Raw genomic sequence first — 18804 nt, 5'->3', positions numbered from 1 at the left:
ATTTACAACTAAAACAAGCATGGATAAGCCTCTTGTTATACAACACACAAATATATATAAGCAACACACTATGTATTTGAATGTCTGAAGTCACACTTGCACCCCCCGTGTCCTGGCTCAGGCTGTGAAGGAACCCCTGCCAGCAAACACCCTGCTCTCATAATGAAGGAGGCTGTATTGTAGAAGGACTCACCTCAGGGGTAACCGTGCCAGCGAAGGAAGTGAGTGGTTTGTTCCAGGCACTGACTGAAGGAGGCTGGGGTGGGCTGATGGGTCCCACTGAAACAGCACAAAATTTAACAAACTTATATTGCTTAAACATAACAGGCCTTTTTAAGGCTTCTGACACGTACATGTGGCCAGGTCAAGGGTGAAAAAGACGCATGGGACAGTGAATATGAAAAGCAGTGCCGACTGCATCAATAACCAACTTACGTTTCTTGACGTCGGTGAGGACGGCGGAACTGGCCATCTTGTTCTCCCAGAGCTCAGTGCCCAGGGCACTGTGTGCCTGACCAGCTGACATTGTCTTTCCAGTGCCAGGGAAATCTGGACCACCAGGCAAGGGCACGGCACCCTCTAGTGGCTGGGCAGGGGCGGTGGGCTGGGACGGAGCCTGGGTTTGCTGACTCACTGGTGCCACCTGCTGCTGCTGTTTCTTGGCAAACCTGGGGGGGAGCTTGGAGCCTCCACTTCTGTTCTTTTCACCAGAACCCTTCTTAGTCCAGTTCTGACAAAACAGACACACAAGGTTTCAATCAAGCATTAGATGCGGAAAGACATAAGACAAACTATACTGTAGGCGGAACATACATAAAACGCTTGATATAAGAATCGTCTTAAACTGATTAGCTGTCAACCTACTGTTTTTGGACAATGTTAATACAATCAACAAAATTCTCACATGCATCCTGACCATCTTTGAGCCAACCTCCCCTCTGCAGAAGGGTGTGATTCTGCCCCAAAGCCCCCCTATTATCCCTCTCTTCTCCCCTCCTCCGAGCCACAATCACCTGCACGCTGAGCTCCTCTTTCTTCCTGCGCTCCTCATCCTGCAGGCGTTTCTGCTGTTTCCGGGAGACCACCTCTGTGAATCCGTCGTCATTAGCGCTGGACTGGGGGTCCTCTAGGGTCGTGACCTCAGGGTGGTCATCGATGATCACTACACCTGGCAGAATGAGGTGTTCAAGCAGTTAATGGACTCCTTCTCAGAAAAACCTACTGCTTTCTCAGACTGCTCAAGAAGATTAATCTCTTAACCCTAGAATTAAACGTTAGCCAAAAGTAAAAGCATAAAAACAGCTTAAAGCTACATGCATGACGACATTTTTGACTCAAAACCCTTTACTATCCCACATTCATGTGGACCAGGTTTTTTAGGTACAGCAGAAAGGAATGAAAAACCGATTCAGGATAGGTACAAAGCTTTCAAGTGTTAAGTATGTGACAAGTGCAATCATTGAGCTGCACATTGGCCAATAAGTACATCCCAGTGCAAGTGCAGTTCACCCCGTGACCACAGCCCCCGAATAACACAAAATGACAAAGACGGTATGAAATTCCAGCAGCTGTCCGAGAAAGGGGGCAAGGGTACTGACTGGCATAGTTGTTGAGGTCGAACTGGGACAGCGCGTCGGCCTTCTCCTTGGGCTTCTTGGCTGCTTGCTTGGCCTCCTCCTTGCGCTTGGCAGACGAGTCCTTGCCGGGCCGCTGGGCTGAGCCCCCGTGGGCCACATCCGGGTTCTGAGCGGCAGCGCTGCTGGTTGGATCAAGAGCAGTCAGTTCCTGAGCCTGCTCCTCGAGCGGTCTGAGCACACGAGCCGAGGAGACAGAGGGAGGCAGAGCCAGAGAGAGGACAGGAGGGAGGGAGAGAGAAGAGGAAAAGAAGACAGGAGGTCTAGCTACTGACCCACACGCTGTGCTTACTGGCAGCTCACACCAGCATCTACTGCCACACAAACGGCAATGCAATGCTCACTGTGTGCCCCCAAGAACACTAGAACATGCAGGCAACTTCACAGCTTTCAGGTCTTTGCAGCCCAACAAGGTATGGCTTCACTCGATAGTCTGAAAACGACTGAATTTTGTTAATTGGAAAGCGGAAACGTAGAGAACATTTTAATGAATACTGTTTAGGATGTTATACATGATTTACCATGAGTTCTAACAGAATTCATCATTTAGCAGGGTAAGACCGCAGAGATAAAAGGTGTATGTTTTTCTCATTTTCATAAAATGCCAATTTGTTATGCTAATAAATGTACATTAATTCAGAAAAGACAGGCCAGAATGAAGAAACATTAACAAGAACCATTTGTCAGCTTCATTTTGACTGACTACTCCTGCAACTCCTACAATGAGCTCTTGGTAATCATTCATGAAAAAACAGGGGATCTTCAACATCTGGCTTTGAACAAATAACTTTCAAATCTTAAAATATATACAAAATACAAGCTATTAAAGATTAAATATATAGATTCTATAAACATTGCAGATGTGAGCATCTCTGCACACAGGTGAGCACAGTGCCTCCTTCTCCTCATGAAGAACGGTCAGTAACACCATCACCTCCAGTACTGAAAAGAACATGCCACTTCACGAGTTGGGTGCCAGGGAAAAAAAGTGAGTACGTGTTCACTGACAGCAGCAGTCCCAGCTCTTGGGAGTATCTGACAGAGCAGATATCTTAACAAGAAACAAATGTTGTGAAGAGATGTACATTAGCAGGTGGAGCTTAACTTCCTCAAAGCATTAACAATTTTGCTAAATCATAATTGTGGAAGACAAACCTTTATGAAAACCAGCACCGACTGAAATGGAAAAGAATACTTTAAGAACCCTGTGTTTTTCTTGTTAAACAAGATATCCAGGGTCAATAGTAACTAGTTTCCAATTGCCAGAGCAGTAATATTCCCAAAGCTGTGTACAATCTTTGAGAACTGGTTGGAGGCATGGATCAATGCTGATCTTCCCCCTCCAATTCTCCCAAACCCCCAAACTTTGGAAACTCACCCCCTGCGGCCAACTTTGGTTCCGGATCCTCCTCTGCGCTCGCCCTTCCCCCCTGGGTACCCGCGGCCAGGTTTGGGCCCGCTATTCCCCCGTCGGTTCTGCCGGTCCACGGGCCTCTGGCTGGAGAAGCTCCTCTTGGCTGCGGCAGCCGCCTCGCGTTTTGGGGTTTGCCCGCTGTCCGCTCCCGCCCTCGCCTGCGCCCCGGGGCTCTGGGAGGCGGCTGTGGAAGCGGCAGGGTCCGCGGCAGCGGATTCGGGGGCGCCCTTCCTCTCCTCTCGCTCTCTCCGTTCGTTGAAGTCGCTGCTCTCGGAAGCGGTTTCCCATTCCTCGTTGGCCTGGTCCGAGGAGTTCTGATTGGACAGATCCGGCGACTTGCTCCCAGCGGCCACGGCCGTAGACCCGCCCTCCGGCGCCGCCCCGCCCGCCGGCGCAAGCTCGGGCGCGGCGTCCCCCTCCGCCGGGGGGGGGCCTCCCCCGGGGGCCTTGGCGGCGGCGGCTGGGGCCGCGGGCTCCGCGGCGGTCCCCTCCTCCCCGGCCTTCACTGCCGCCTCCCGCTCCTTCAGCCGGCGGAACCTCGGCGGCTTGTCCTGCCTCGGGGGCCGTGCTGGCCGGGGCCGGCGTGGCCTCTCGCGGCTACTCCCGCCCGCCTCCCCGAACTTCTTGGCCTCAAACTTAGGAGGCCGTCGCTCGGAGGCGTTGGCTTCCAACCTGGAGTTTTCAGCCTCCTCGGGGTGAAAGGTCTCCATGGGCCTGGAGGGCCACTGAGAGGCATCCTTCATGCCCGGCCGCCTGAGAGGGGCCGACCTCTGGCCTCCGCGCTCCCGACCGCTGCCCCTGCGGCTGTACATACCCCCTCTGCCTCGTCGGGAGGGCTCTCCCTTGGGTAAGAAGCCCGGCTTAGGCCGCGCCTCATCCTCCCGGGAGCCTGGCTTCTCCGTCGGCTGACTAGTGCAAAAAGGGGCGCCCCCTGTTGAATTCGATAAGGCCTTTGATCCACGGCGGGCAGGAGCCCCCAACTCTCTGCGCGGTGGCCGGCTGGGCTTGGCACTGCCCTCGCGGTCTGATGCTCCAGTGTCACTGGCCGAGTCTCGCCCCTCACTCTCTGAATCCGTGTCCGAGCCGCGCCGCCGACGTCGCTTGGGCAGCACCTCAAAGTCGGAGCTTTCACTGCGCGTCTCGCTCTCCTCCCTAGGCCTGAACCCCGTACCGCGGTTTCCAGGTGCCACCAGGGGCAGGTCTGACCGGGAGCGTGGTTCCCTGAAAGGGTACTCCCCTCGGCTCCGACCCCGGCTTCCCCTAGCACGACCGCCATAACTGCCCCGATAGCTACGCCCACGGGAGTAGTACTCGCCCCGACCACGGCCCCTATAGTTCGGCTCTGAGGCCCAGTCTCTCTCCCTGTCTCGATCCCTCTCCTTCTCCCTGTCCCTGTCCCGGTCCCTGTCCCTCTCCCGGTCCCTCTCCTTCTCCCGGTCCCGGTCCCTGTCCTCCCTCCGGTAGGCCCTGGGAGGTAAGTTGGACTCCTTCCTAGAAGGCAGTTTGGGTTCTGGTTGCACCTTCTCTCCATTCGAGGGTTTATCTGTTTTCTCGTCTCTAGCAGCCAGCCCTGGCACCCCAGCTGGGCCTTGTGGCCCTCTGATTTTTAATGCCGTGCCACTCTGCTGGTCAGCTGGATCTGGGGCCGCAGGAGGCTCCCTCTTACTCTCGCTGGGAGGCTTCTGGTTCTCGCCAGGAGGCGCGGACGTGGCTTTAGAACCGCCGTCCTTCCTGGGACGGTCGCCGCGCTCGTGCCGCTCCTCGCGCTCCTTCCTCTGCTCGCGCTCCTCCTTCATGTCCCGCAGCACCGGCTTCTTGATGGGGCCCGAACGGCGCACAGGGCGCTCGTTCCCAGCTCCCTCCCTGCGGCCCGGGCCGGACCTCGGGCCCCATCGCGTCTCCGACTTTGGTTTGGGCGCAGCTGGCACAGGAAGCTTGTCCGCTTTGTGTGGGCCATCGGCTGGTGGAGTGGCCCTGCTGCTGGACGGGGGCCCCTGGGAGAAGGGCTCCTTTTTGTCTTCAGGCTCCTCGTCTGCTCCCGACGGTCCCAGCGTCTTTGGGGAGACGGATGGACCTTCAAAGCGGGCCTCGTCAAGCTTGAGGGAATGACTTGAGCCTTGGGAGATGCTCCTCTTCAGTCCCATCATCCCTCCCTCCTCTCCACATGGCACGCTGGCTTCCTGTGGATCATAAACCGGTACCAGGGGGCCCCTCTCGGGCTGCAGAAGCCCTGGCAGCTCCTCCGGCCCTCGATTGGGGAAGCCAAGCCCCTGCTCGGCCGCATCCCTGAAGAAATCACACTTGGTGCGGGGCTCCAGGGGGCTGGGCTCCTGGGGGTACACCGAGGAGACACTCCTCTCCAGCTCAAGAGCGGAGTCCAGCCTAAGGAAGAAGCAGAGACCCATAGGGACCTGAAATTCAACGGCAATCTGCTGCAAAGTTCAAGATGTATCCTGTTTGAAGTGAAGAATGGTGAAGAGTAAATCTAGTCTTATTTCCTCAAAAGTCACTTCTTTAGAGATCATTCTAATGCTGAAACTAAATTCATGCAAGTCCTTTAACTGGTTATTAATTTCGTGATGAACTAAAAACACTCCTTGTTCAGATTTAATCTTTTCAGACCCAATGACTAAACATCAATCATCGATACAACTAACAGCGATAAATGACTGATTTGCATGTGATAACACTGGTCAGAAGATAAGATCTACAAGTACTCATACAGTACTGACAGGTACCCTAATACTCCTGCTCTTACCTGGATTCCTTGGTTTCCTCCTGACTTTTTGGGGGTGTAGCAGCAGGCAGGAGCTCAGTCTGGGTGTATGGCTCAGAGCCCCACACCATACGCGGCTCAGCAGCTAGTCCGTGCTCCCTAACGGGACGGGATATGTGGTCAAAGGTGTCCGATCCTGAAGCTGCATTTTCTGCTGGGTCTCTGCGCACCAGCTGTTTTGGGGGCATCCTCCCTGTGCGGACATAAGAACACCCATCAGGTCTGGTCCCAGGCTGAAAGGGAAATGTTTCCTATTGACAGAGCAATAACACTGGCTTGTCAACCCACTGGACAGGACAACTGGTTAGCCCATAAATACCATAAATGCTACTGCCACCACCACAAACACAAACAAAACTGAAAAGGGAAAAAATCCTGAATAATAAATTCAAGCATGCCAGTTGTGTTCTCATCAAGGTCCACAAAATGTACCTGACAAAAAGCAGCTTTATAAGTCAATAATGGCATGGTGCCAGTATGTATGCAAGGCTCGGCCTCCAGCAGAGGAGGGAGGAGGGGTGGAAAAAAAACGCCGGGAATTTCCAGCATTGCATGAACAGAACAAAAAGTGAGGATGACCATTAAAGTGCTGCAATCTGAGGACAGGGGGGAGCACCAGTGATGCAGCCATTAGCTATACTCTGCTGTGCCACTAGATGAAACGCAGAAAATAATCTGCCCTGTGTGAAGGAAGGGTGGGTGAAGGGGGTGGCCGTGTACCTGGGTGCATTGGCGGCATGTCCATAGGAGGACGCCCCGACATCATACGGGGGTCCATGTAGGACTGCATCATCAGCCAGCGAGGGTCGAAGCCCATGGAGGCCAGGTGCTGGTGGTGTGGCCCCAGAGGCTGGTACAGGGAGCGGTGCTGGGGAGGGGGCACTGCTGCCCCCGTGGGAGAAACGGCACTGCCCTGCTGCTGCTGCTGCTGCTGTTGCCATTGCTGCTGCTGCTGCTGCTGCTTCAGCTGCTCCTGGGACAGAGCCACACCGATTCAACACAAGAACAAACAGGAAAGGGTGCAAGGAGAAAAGATCCTACGTACACATCCAAAAACAATACACAGACATACACAGACTTTATTACTTTCAACTAATACTGTAAAAATGTGATTTATAACTTTTAGAGTTGAAATTTGTATTTATTAGCTAATCTGCTACCTGTACTGTTCTGTTTCAAAGCTTCATTTTTATTAATTTTATCCAGAAACATCTACTGCAGTTTTAATGCCTCATATAATGTCTATCTACATTAATTCAATCAGAAACTGTATGACAAAAGGTTTGAATTTTCATTCATTTCCATGTATTCTAAAACACGGAAGATCAAAGATGACAATTCACTGCAGTCCTTAAAATGTTGCATAGGAACACACATATTTCATTGCATGACAGTGAAAATAACGTTTCACATACAGCAAACCAGCAATTTGCTTTATTCATTTAAAGACCGCTTCTGGTGTGTAACTATTCAAAAACCAGCATTTTACAAGACATGGGAGTGATCACTAAGAGACTAACAAAGTCTTTCCATAATTAAAAAAGAAATTCAAGTCTTTAGGCAAAATTAGAAAGGAGAGTGACAAATATTTCTGCCCCCTTTGCCAATTTACAGGTATCTTTGAAATATGCCGGACAAAGGAATTAATTACCATTGAAAAAAAAGTGAGTGACATAACTAAGAATTAGCAGATTCTGAAAGGAGCTGAAAAGCAGGAAGCACATGTATCCCATCAGTACCTGCTGCCTGAGGAAGCGAGGAGGCAGGGATTTCTGGAACTGCTTGGAGTATCCAGAGGTAATGGAAGGACGCAACGGCGCCCCTGGCTCGCCCTCGGTCTCGTGGGTCAGGGCAGGTGGGTCTTCGTTGTTCGGCTGATCCAGGTGGGAAACGGTAGTCAGGGGCTCCTCCACTGAAAACAGGCCAGGGAAACCTCTGTCAATGGCCTAGTAATCTAGAAACTGGACACTGGCTGTACCTTTAGCTGTACCAAGATCAAGATGCCACACATGCACTGTCATTAACAAGTATTTACAGAAGTGTTGATTTCGTCATCACAAAGAAAACATGAGAATCCAGGATATTGAAAGCTAACTGTTTCGACAGTTTGGTTTAACTAGGATTTAGAAAGGAACCAAAGAACAGAGAGGTACGTACAAATTAGAGGAGGCCTGGGCATTCAATCTTGCACATTTGTTTTCTCCAGCTTATTTCTCCTGATCTAGACATTTAAGGACCTCTGAGAATTAACTTCAACAGAACGACAGCTTCACTCCTACAACTCTGCGTGTAAAGAAATAATTCCCGACTTCTGTCCAACATGCACTGATACTTAGTTACTGCTAGAATCCAGGAATCCCAGTTCCAACTTTCAAAGCCATGCAATGTAACAGGACGAATAAATTCATGAGGTGATGTGTCAATACCAAGCAACTTCTGGGCGATGCTCTCCCCTCAGCTGTTAAGTGTATGAAAATGTATTATTATCCCCAAGAACCAAACCTGCTACCGCCTCTTCCCGAGCAGCAACGTGTTGTTTTCTTAATCACAGCAGATGCAGTAGTATACAGCATCACAATTGAAAACAAAGGACAGGAGCTGATTTTGCTGCCCCCTCACCTCTATTCTCCTCCGCACTGCAGCAGTCTCTCCTGGGGCCTCGCTCTCCCGCGCTCTCCTCCGTCACGGGCCCTTCTCCCTCGCTCCTGTCCAGGGAGCTGGGCGGGGGCGGCGCGGGCTGGGGCTCTTCCTCTGGCCCCTCTCCTCTGGACTCCCCCTCGTCGAGGGTAGGCAGCGGCGCGGGCGCCGGGGCCGGTGGGGCTTCAGGGGCGGTGGCGGCGACGACAGCGGCGGCGGCGGCATCCCCCTCGTTCTGCGGGGCGGGGACGGGGGCGGGGGTGGGGGAGGGCTGCCTTTCAGGGCCCCGCAGCTTCTCGTTCAGCCTCTTGAGCTTCTCCGCGCAGGCGGCCAGCCGCTGCTCCTCCATGCGGCGCTCCTCCTCCTCGCGGCGCCGCCGGGCGCGCTCCACCGCCTCCGACAGCTCCGACTGCTTCTTCCGCTTCTGCCGCCACGCCTCCGCGTCCTCCTCTGTGGCGGGGAGCGTCGAGGAGCTGGGCTTCCCGGCCCGCGGCCCCCCGGCCACCGAGACACGCCCTGCAGCCTACGGAGGGGAGGAGCTGAATTAGCTCAGCAGCACAGCAGACAAAGTGCACTGTAAGGGCAACAGCGCGGTAAATCAGCACCAAGAATAAAGCTACAGGCTATCTGTGCACTGTACTTAAAGATGGTTTCAAAGACCTCGCATATCACTGCAAGTCTCAGGACCAGGAGGTGGATTCAAAGCAACAAAGGGGCAGTGGCTGAAGTTGAGGATTCCCCACCTTTTCTCGACAAAACGTGCCTTTCTAATAAACTCGAGTTTGACGCACTCTAGTAATTCCGTTTCTTTTGCTGAAAGCCTTGCGATTACGTCACACCTCTGTCAGGTACCAGTTTTCGCACCTTCCCTGTTTCACTGCTGCAGCAGGCAGACCGGTATTGCGACACCTCTCAGAGCCACTGTCTGGAAAAGGTCCAACTACAAGCAGACAGACAAGCAGCACCCACCTCCCTCAAGGCGGGGGGAGGTAAGTCACATTTCTGCCTGCAGGTCCCGGGGGCTCCTGCTCACCTGGTACTCGAGGGCTTGACTGCCCTTGTTGTACTGCCCTCTGCTGGTGGGGGAGGGGGGCCTATGCGCTCCGGTGTCGCCCCTGGAGGCCTTGCCGCTCGCCCTGTCCTCGCCGCCTTCCTTCCACCCCTCCGTTCCCTCCGAGCCACGCGAACGCAGGCCATCCACCTTGTTCACCCACTCCCTGTGGCACAGGGCAAAGCGTTAAGCTCTCATATACACAGTGAGAATTCCCCACTCCTTTGAATGACTATGCTGATGGACTAATTTAAGTTTAGAAATGAAGAGAAGCTGTTTCTGTAATGAGAATGAGCATCTCATCTAATATACATCCCATTATAAATGTGGTACTAAGACATCCGTGCTGGTGGTTTACACATTAACTAACACGTCATAAAGACTCCGACCAAGAACACATCATCCACCTAGGTAGAGTAAGAACAGTAAGACCGCCTACAGTCTGAAAAACTCCAGACCACTCACCAGTTATCTCCTTTGTCCTTCCCAGACTGGTTCTCCTCATCATCACTGAAGTTGAGCTTTTCAGTGTAGTCCACCTCCATCTGGGCTCCTGACCATCCAGCAGACAGACAGAACAAATTTACCATTACAACAAAGCTCCAGTGCTTATCTTTAATACTTTTTTTTAAATTATTAGCATGCCTTCTCTATACTTCAACAGCCACTGTGGATCACATTTTCTATACGTTAGGAGATGCTTTCATATTTCCCCCTGGCTTTTATCCCTTCCACATTGACTTCTCTACATTCTCTATCCTCAAATCACATTCGCCTCTCTGCTCCAGTTGTGACTGACCTGAGCCCTGATCAAACCTTTGATATCTCCAAGCTTTAAGTTTGAGACCTATTCTATAATGCCCTAGTATGATCACAATGTAGCAAATGAAACCTCTGTGAAACAATTATCTTCGTAATGTGGATCTAAAGAAGAGAAAATGATGACGTCAATATTTTATTGAATGGAAAGACTAGCTGTGTCAAATCAATCCCGTTGCCTTCCGTCACAGTTTACCATCACCTTTTCAAGACATTTTCTAACCTCATTTCAGTAACAGGGATGGAAATAAAGTTGGCAACAACCCCTGGTTTTGTAGGACAAGCAAGATCCCCGCCTCTTCTCTCCATGTTGTAGCACCAAGTCCACACAGCTCCACCCTGTCTGCTGACCTGCATCCCCTGTCCCCAGACTCTCACCTGCCCAGCCTTCATCGGCATCAGTGTCCAGGTTGTCCAGCTCCTTCAGGTCTGTGGCACTGATGATGGAGGGCCGGTCGGCATCCTGGGACCATGCCTGGCTGTGTGACTGAGGTGGGCGGTTAGCTGGTCTGGGGCCCCTGGCAACGCAGGAGGAAGGAGTATTAGATCCACAGATACCAATGGACACAAACAGAGTTGTGATCAAGACCCATGTCTTCTACTCCAATTCCTGTTCCCCTTTCAATCAAATCGCATTTCACATTCAAACGTAAGCCTTGAAGTTAAAGGTACTAGGTCCTAGGAACCTTTAAAGACGCTGAGAATCTGAACCAAGAAATGATTGAACACAAATTAGAAAAAAAAAGAATCTGACCCATAGCATCAAGATTTAAAGATGCCAGATCAAGCCTTGTGAAGTCATCCAAGACACCTGAATGAGCAAAGACACACTTCATTCCATTATTTTAAAGGACAGGGAGGAGTGTTACAAGTGAATTCCCCCAGGGCATAGAAACAAGCAACAAGGAAACACTGAGCATCAGGATCCGGAAGCCAATGGTGAACTTTATGACTGGAAACCCGTCAAATGGAGGATCAAAACAATCGAGAGGGTGATGCACCTTTAATCCCCTGAGGGTGTAAGAGCAACTGCAGTGATCTGTGAAGCACAGAGAGGACTTACTTTGCTCCATCTTGCTGTTGGACTGGGTATCTGTAAGCCCCTTGCACAGGCGGATATGACATCCGGGGATAAGCATGGAACATCTGGGGGAAGATACACATTATCGGAATGTTATTCCACGCTTACCCTTCGCTTGTAGATCCATAAACAGCATTCCACAAAATACATCGCTTTAATATAACCGTGTTACACAGTATATAAATGTAAGGGGGTAAGAACTGACAGAGGTTTAATATTTTAAGCAAATTTGATATTATCGATAACACCTCAACGTTTAAGAGTCAGTGGTGCAAAACAGCGAGGTCAGAAATAGTAGCATGCGGACAACAAGGCTAGATTGTTTTAACTCACAATGCAAATGAGGAGTCCCACAGGAAAGACGTAAAATACATTTTGAATAACGAACATAAAAAACCATAGTAGGAAGGTCAAAACTGAAATATATGAAGTGCTGAAATGGAGCTGTCCGTGTGTTCCTGAGAATGTGTGGCTGATTCAACACTATTCAACCTGCGTTCATCTAATCTCCCACTAGCCTGGCAGCAGCTATTACCCCTAATCATTGCCTACTCCAGCACAGCAAAACTTTTGCCATGTACTTAAGTGTTAACATATACAGTACAAAACTAGCACTTCTGAAATGTTTTTGAAATTGATGAGTTCAAGTGCTGCCCTGCTACTCGAAGTCCTGACACAAGAGGTCCCATGATGTAATCTGATTGCTGGGAGATGATCAGCCTGCCTTGCAACAGATGCCACACTAGGTAAGCGAGAAAGACAGAACCGGCTAAAGGATCCAGGTCTAAAAAAGGCGGATATACTTTGCAACTTCTGAACTGTATCTTGTAGCATCTAAATAAATTCACATTTTCCTCAAGGTCCGCAGATTCACCTTTTGGCCTGGCCAAGGCCCCAGAATATGATAATTATGATAAATAACGTTCATCATAATTATCGACTGTTCTATCTACTACAGCCCATACAGAAGGTTCAGGTCTAACCTACTCCAGCTCAGTACTCACATAGGATGGCATCAGGCCCCTGAACTGGGGGTGGAACTGGGGGGCCACGCTAGCCTGAGGCTGCTGCCCACCGTTGAGCTTGTGCTGGGGGGCCGAGAGGGGCTGGGCAGAGGGGGGTGGGGCAGAGGGGGGCAGCCTCTCCCGGCCCTCCCGCTTGTCCCGCGGCTCGCTGGGGGGCTTGCTTGGATCGGGGGGCTCCGGGACGGGGGAGGGCGTGCTGCCGCCCACCCCCTCTTCCACGGCCTTGCTGTCCGTCTCTGAGGAGCTGGGTGCCGTGTTCAGATTCCTGCCACCACCCTCCCGCCAACTGGCCACATCTGCAGGAAATCACAAGACAATTCTGCAGTAAGGGTACGGTCCCCGACCACAGCGTCACCCGTTTTAAACATCAGAATGAATACACTCAGAACGGAAACAAATTTTAAGATCTCAAAAATATGGTTATGGTTTCTTCAATGCAGTCCCTATTTTATAATACGCAGGTTCAACTGGAAGACTAAAACTGAAGAACAATTTCTGGTGTATTTTCAGACACCAACACTTGGAAACTGGTAACTTGCTACAAGATTAGCAGGATATTGGTGCTTAATGCAAGAAATTAATATAGCAAAAAAGAAGCACATAGCTCATCACAGAGGTTCAATGTACAGGTTTGCCTCTGCTGCTCTGCTGAATCAGATTCCCTAGTAATATTCTAAAGAAGTCATTCTTTTACCACGTCAGAGGGGGACTTATTTTTAAGCCTAGGAATGTGTCCAATTGCTCTGCTCGGGACTGATTCCAGAGCAGTGGTAACTATTATGTAATTCGATGGCCAAAATTTCAGTGGTACAATGTTCACATCCATTAAAGATATTGTGATTACTAGAATTGATTAGTTAATTTACTATGGTTAGCTGGGTTACTGAGGAAAAAAATGCTTTTTATCTCTACACTTAGGATTGTACAGTTGCCTTGATGCATCTGAGGTATATTTAATTTTAAGGAAATTTAACACATGTAGCGCTACAGGTGATGGCGGTGAAGTGTTTAGCGTTGCCGTCTCACAGTGCTGGTGCCCTGGGTTCAGCTCCAGACCAGGGTTGCTATCTGCGTGGTGTTTCTATGTTTGTTCCCCATGTTCACATGGGTTTCCTCTGGGTGCTCCAGGTTCCTCCAACAGTCCAAGTTGAAGTTAAATAGCTTCTGGGAAAATCAGCCCTAGGTGTGAGTGTGTGCGTTTCTGTGCTCTTGCCCCAAGATGGGCTTGTGTCCCATCCAGGGTATACCCTGCCTCGTGCCCATTGCTCGCTGAAATAGGCTCCAGCTTTCCCGAGACCCTGTATTGGAAGAATCAGTTAGAAAATGGATGGATGTAAAGCTATTGCACAAACAGTGGCACTCAGGACTAAAAGGTTAATGAATCTGAAGAGATCTATACTCAGAAACCCCTGTTGATTGCAAAATAACATTAGAACACTCCATCTGCAGCTTTTGTTGCACAACATCTTAGCTAAACAGTTGTGTGGGAGTGCATGATGCTGTCCCTTTGAGCATTTCCATCAGCCTGCAAGCACAAATCAGTTTTGTTCAAGTGTAAAAAGATACTAAAAACCACCTTTTCAGCTTTCAATATCTCATATAACCCCCACATATGGGGATTACGACAAAGATCTTCAGTTCGTATTATTCACATGAAGTAGTTTTCATTACTTATCTTTTATAAGAACACAACCAGACCTCTGTTTGCGTTTTGCTCAACATGTATGCTGCTTCTACACGGACACCACGCGTCATGAGAAGCCAGACTCGGGAGCTCCTTAGTCGAGGGCAGGGACCTCACAAGTCCACTAACTGTGGCGCCACTCACTCTGCGGTCTCAGGCTCGGTCCAGGTCCGTACGGCTCCTCCTCCTGGTCCCTCTCGGCCGCGGGTTTCTCAGGCTCTCCAGCTGCCTGCAGGCTAGGGAACTCCTGCTGGAAGTGGCTGTTCACCCTGGGGGTCCCTGCAACACAAAGCAACAGCTCCCCTGAGCACAGGCTCTCCCTCCCATCCCCAACCACCTTTAGAACAATCTGAAGCTCTAGCTGTCTTCCTGTCGGCTGCAAATTAGTCAGAGGCAGATGGAAAACATGTGCATGTACGCAAGAGAAACTTACAAAGATTAATTGAATGAGAAGGAGTGAAAGAAAATAATGAATTATAAAGTCAAACAAACTTGAGTCTCATCACCACAGGATTCTCTCTAAACAAAGGACAGAAAGCGCCTTGTAAGTTTTCCATTACCTTGTAAAAAAAGGAAAAAATGTCTCGCGGGAAGTTCATTCAATGACTACCGGACAAAGTGCAATAAACATTTCTAGAATTAACCCAGCATGAAACAGGGAAGCAAGATAAAAAAAAACAGGGAACCAACTGCAGAGCAAACACTACATGTGCTAGTGCACAGCAGTATTTTTCAATTGATACAAAGACTCTTCTCTTGACTTGTGTCAGCACTCGATAAGCGTGTAAATCAAAGAAAGAAACCCAAACTGCCCATGGCTGTGGCACATGGCGCCAGCAACCCATCTGGTCTCATCCCGGCCTGTGTCGGGTACCCACAGATCCGGGGCGATCACACGATTAGGAATGAAGCGGACCTACCGTCTGCCTGGCTGGGCTGCCTGTTACTGGCCCAGGACCGACTGGCCCCTGCTGGTCCCTCCTGGGGTTGAGGAGCCCCTGGTTTGGGCTGGGGGGGAGGAGGAGGAGGAGGAGGAGGGGGGGTCTCCTGTTGTCTGAAACAAACAGAAAAGGCTTTAGAATCCCGTGTTTTAGATTCCTTTCACAAGCATGGCAGGCGGAAGGGGGGGGCGTGGTAGGGCGTGCTGCCGTTCCTTCAAGATGCTGGGTTCAATTCAGCGCTGGAAGAGCTTCTATGTGGAATTTGAGGTTTCCTCGAGGTTTACCAGTTTCCCCTAATCCCCTGAACAGAAACAGGTCAGATCTGCCCCCCTGGGTTTAGTATAAAGCAGCCAGGGGTTCGAACCCCACTGGCAGAATACAGCATGGGTGACAGGAACAGGCTGTATTCCAGGCACAGGTGTTACTACACTAAACATGACAAGAAGCACTCGGCAGATAACTTCAAAAGGGCATCTCAACATTTCAGAAGGATTACTAAGCCACTTTGACATCTTCACATAAGGTCCCTGCTTACATCGGGCATGAGAATCAGTAGAGATAAAAATCAGTTAAAATTACCCAGCTGTGTTCTTTTACAGCTTTAAAAAGCCCAGCTTACACCAAACGTAAGCAAAACTACACATCATAACAGTGGCCTGTTTTTTTTTTAAATCCCAAGGTTTTAACAGAATACACAAAACACAACAAAGACAACTGAGACCCGAGAGGAAAAACTGGCAGGAGACAAAGACAGGAATCACTCTGTAAGGGAAGGACTCAGGACATGGTGCATGTTTCAATGCTAAAATGACACTTTACTAAAACACCTCCTGATAAGGCACAAAACAGGGTAAGTGTTTAGAGAACAGACTGGGTGCTCAGCAGGAGTCCTATGTCTCCGTAGCAACAGAAGAAAAGATTGGGTGTGTGCACTCTAAATGTGCACTCAACTTCCATCTCAAATCTGTACATATCTCCTAGGAAGGCTGTCAATGTACAATCCCCGTAATGCATGACCTTTAAAGTTCCATTACAGCAGCCAGAAGAATCCTGGCACTTTAAATGGCATGATCTTGCAAAAATATTTGTAATTTCTCCATGAGCACTTTTTTAAAATACTACTACCTGATGGCGCTCTTGGCCAGCAGCAGCCTTGTCAAAGAAGTGTTTTTTTTGGCACTTCCTGGTAACTGACAGCAATGCAACTTATTACAAAAGGCAGCATGAACAACCGACTCACATGCGGATTAAAACTAGATCCGTCACAGAACAGATGGACAAGATCAAATAATCTACAGCCAAAAAAGATGGGGATCATTTTCCTCCTCTCGTCTGTAAATTTCTGAGGAATATTTTTCACAACTTTCAACACCTAGTGGATACTGGGATGTAATTAATAAGGAGAATGACCTTCTTCACTGCTGTTAAAAAGGTTTGAAACAAAGCTTTATAGGGAAGCGGCCATTCTAAATTGCTATTTTGATTATGAATTCAGGTAGGTTTTATACATCCAGACTTATTCTTATTTCAAGAAAAATGTTTTTTCTTAACGCTCCAGTATCTACTGTAATGAAGCGTACCACCTCCAATATAAACAGTTTCATATGCATCCATCACGGTATGTCGGTAGGTCATACACCAGTAGGTGGAAAGTAGAAAGCTGAGCAAAAGAACAAGCAGTTGTTAAGCGCAGGTTGAAAACCAGAAAAGGTAAAAAATGCAACACTTTGGAGCGCTCTTCAGGTGTGGACTTTGGTAGAATTATACCATTGCGTAAATCTCAAGGTGTGGATATTTAAACAGGTGTAGAGAGCCTGCACGTCCCGTGGTCCCACCCGTGACAATGGCGGGATCTTCCCAGGGCAGCGGCGCCCAGCTCTTACCGCTCGTCGGCGGGCTGATCCTGCTTCGAGGCCCAGCCGCTGCCGTCCTTGGGGACGATGTTGACGTTCGGGTCGTTCCCCTTGTTCTCGGCTTTCAGGCTCGGCAGGTTGGCCGGGGGGGGCATGCGCCTGCTGACGGCAACCTTTCCCAAACTCTGGAGCCCATGCCTGGCGGCCACTGCGGGCGACAGCACAAGACACACTCAGGACGGCAACAACCGGCATGCACTCACACACACACACTCGCAGACATTCAACACTACACTCACACACACACACTCGCAGACATTCAACACTACACTCACACACACACACTCGCAGACATTCAACACTACACTCACACACACACTCGCAGACATTCAACACTACACTCCCAGGCATTCAACACTACACTCCCACACACACTCGCAGACATTCAACACTACACTCACACACACACACTCGCAGACATTCAACACTACACTCACATGGGCGCACAGCAGCCCACTGCGCACAAACCTAGGTGAACCCACAAATGAACACAGTTAACCGTGGTCACACAAACTGCATACGTGCACACACACACACACTCACAACCTCACCAAGCAATCCATACGTTTGCAATTAGCTATTCAGGAAGCTCATACAAGCCCTCAAACTATAATACAGGGTTACAGAGGCACAGCCTCTACTGTCCAGTGGCACTGCTCTTACACACAGCCAGCGCTCCTGAAACAGTCGTGAAAGTGTACGAAGGGAGTTAAACCTGGCTCACCTGCAGTTTTCTGGGTCTCCAGCGACTTGCCTTTGTAGGTGTTGAAGAGGCTAAGGGTTGCGTACTTGGTCTTGCCATCCTTTGCCTTGGTGCTCTGCCCTGACTTCTCGGACATTTCGCTGGAAACTCATTGAGTCTGATACCCCGGCCTCTCCCCTCAGAACCAGCCCCCTGTCAGGGACGGACAAAGAGGCACAAAGTAAGCGCCAGGCCAGGGGCACCAGTCTGATTCCAGTACAGCCTCCCCACTGCAAATTTACTTATCAATGCAAAAAGAGAGCAATGCATAACGAAACAGAACAGTTACATTAATCAACTAGTACGTTACCGGCAAGTTTTCCAAGACACACACAAAGTGTTTTTGCAAGATACACTCAGCTAAAGAATTTCTTGTCTTCAGTGCAAGTACACTGATGAAATCAAAATATGGACAGGACAGCTCGATGAGCGCTACTGTTCACTCCGTTACGCAGACACCATTAAGCTGGGCAACTTACACAATGTACAAAGTTTTGTAAGTACTGGCGCACTTCTGACAGAAAACTGATGCAATGAGCCACACCAAGCCAGAAGACCTCCCTGGGCACACCAGTGAAGACACTTCATCGGAAGAGAAAACACCAGGCATTCAGAAAACTACACACAGAACAAAAGAGCTGAAGCACTTAGGGCAAGTTCACCCTCAGATGTTTTTCAGTGCTCAGCACAGTTTGTTTGGAGATGAATGCATGAAGAAACGATCAAGCGCTCATGAACGACACCCAGGCTGCCTCAAACAGGCCATCAGGAATAGGAAGGCTTGGAGGCCAGAAGAAAAGGTTTAAAGTAGACTTTACAGGTGACACTGCTCTCCAGTTCTCCCAGAACCAAGACTAAGGTGCACCAGAGCACTGCAGCTTCCAAATGTAGCCTTAGTTTTTTTTAAGAGGTACATTTATACTTGGCAGTAGCTGAACAAGACACTAATGCAATATTTTTCAACAAGATGGAAATGCAGTGCACAACAAATGGATGAATATGAAATATGCTTAACAAAACTATGAACAACTCCCACTAAAATGAGACTGTCTAGTAATGACTGATTGAATTTTAAGAGTCATACTAA

The 18804-nt window shown here is 49.7% G+C and overlaps 1 protein-coding gene across 18 annotated transcripts in view; it reads right to left on the bottom strand.

Moving 5' to 3' along the window:
- prrc2c (proline-rich coiled-coil 2C) overlaps positions 1-18804 on the bottom strand; it is a 37896-nt gene that overhangs the window by 12986 nt on the left and 6106 nt on the right. For 9 of the 18 annotated variants that reach the window (XM_088599222.1, XM_088599221.1, XM_088599236.1 and 6 more), the window contains exons 2-19: positions 17700-17870; positions 16946-17123; positions 15042-15175; positions 14266-14400; positions 12417-12733; positions 11395-11477; positions 10710-10849; positions 9978-10065; positions 9495-9678; positions 8444-8984; positions 7564-7736; positions 6545-6797; positions 5807-6017; positions 3013-5430; positions 1599-1807; positions 1008-1168; positions 436-730; positions 194-279 (exon numbers count right to left, since the gene is read on the bottom strand). In XM_088599222.1, coding sequence (XP_088455348.1) covers positions 194-279; positions 436-730; positions 1008-1168; positions 1599-1807; positions 3013-5430; positions 5807-6017; positions 6545-6797; positions 7564-7736; positions 8444-8984; positions 9495-9678; positions 9978-10065; positions 10710-10849; positions 11395-11477; positions 12417-12733; positions 14266-14400; positions 15042-15175; positions 16946-17123; positions 17700-17814 — 5721 coding nt within the window. In that variant the 5' untranslated portion in view covers positions 17815-17870. The remainder of the gene's footprint in view (positions 1-193; positions 280-435; positions 731-1007; positions 1169-1598; positions 1808-3012; positions 5431-5806; positions 6018-6544; positions 6798-7563; positions 7737-8443; positions 8985-9494; positions 9679-9977; positions 10066-10709; positions 10850-11394; positions 11478-12416; positions 12734-14265; positions 14401-15041; positions 15176-16945; positions 17124-17699; positions 17871-18804) is intronic. The other 9 variants (XM_088599224.1, XM_088599237.1, XM_088599239.1 and 6 more) reach the window with 6 other exon arrangements.

This window comes from Lepisosteus platostomus, chromosome 11 (assembly GCF_059453375.1).
Source record: "Lepisosteus platostomus isolate fLepPlt1 chromosome 11, fLepPlt1.hap1, whole genome shotgun sequence".
Lineage (NCBI taxonomy): Eukaryota > Metazoa > Chordata > Actinopteri > Semionotiformes > Lepisosteidae > Lepisosteus > Lepisosteus platostomus.
This window is presented reverse-complemented; position numbering and strand designations above follow the sequence as displayed.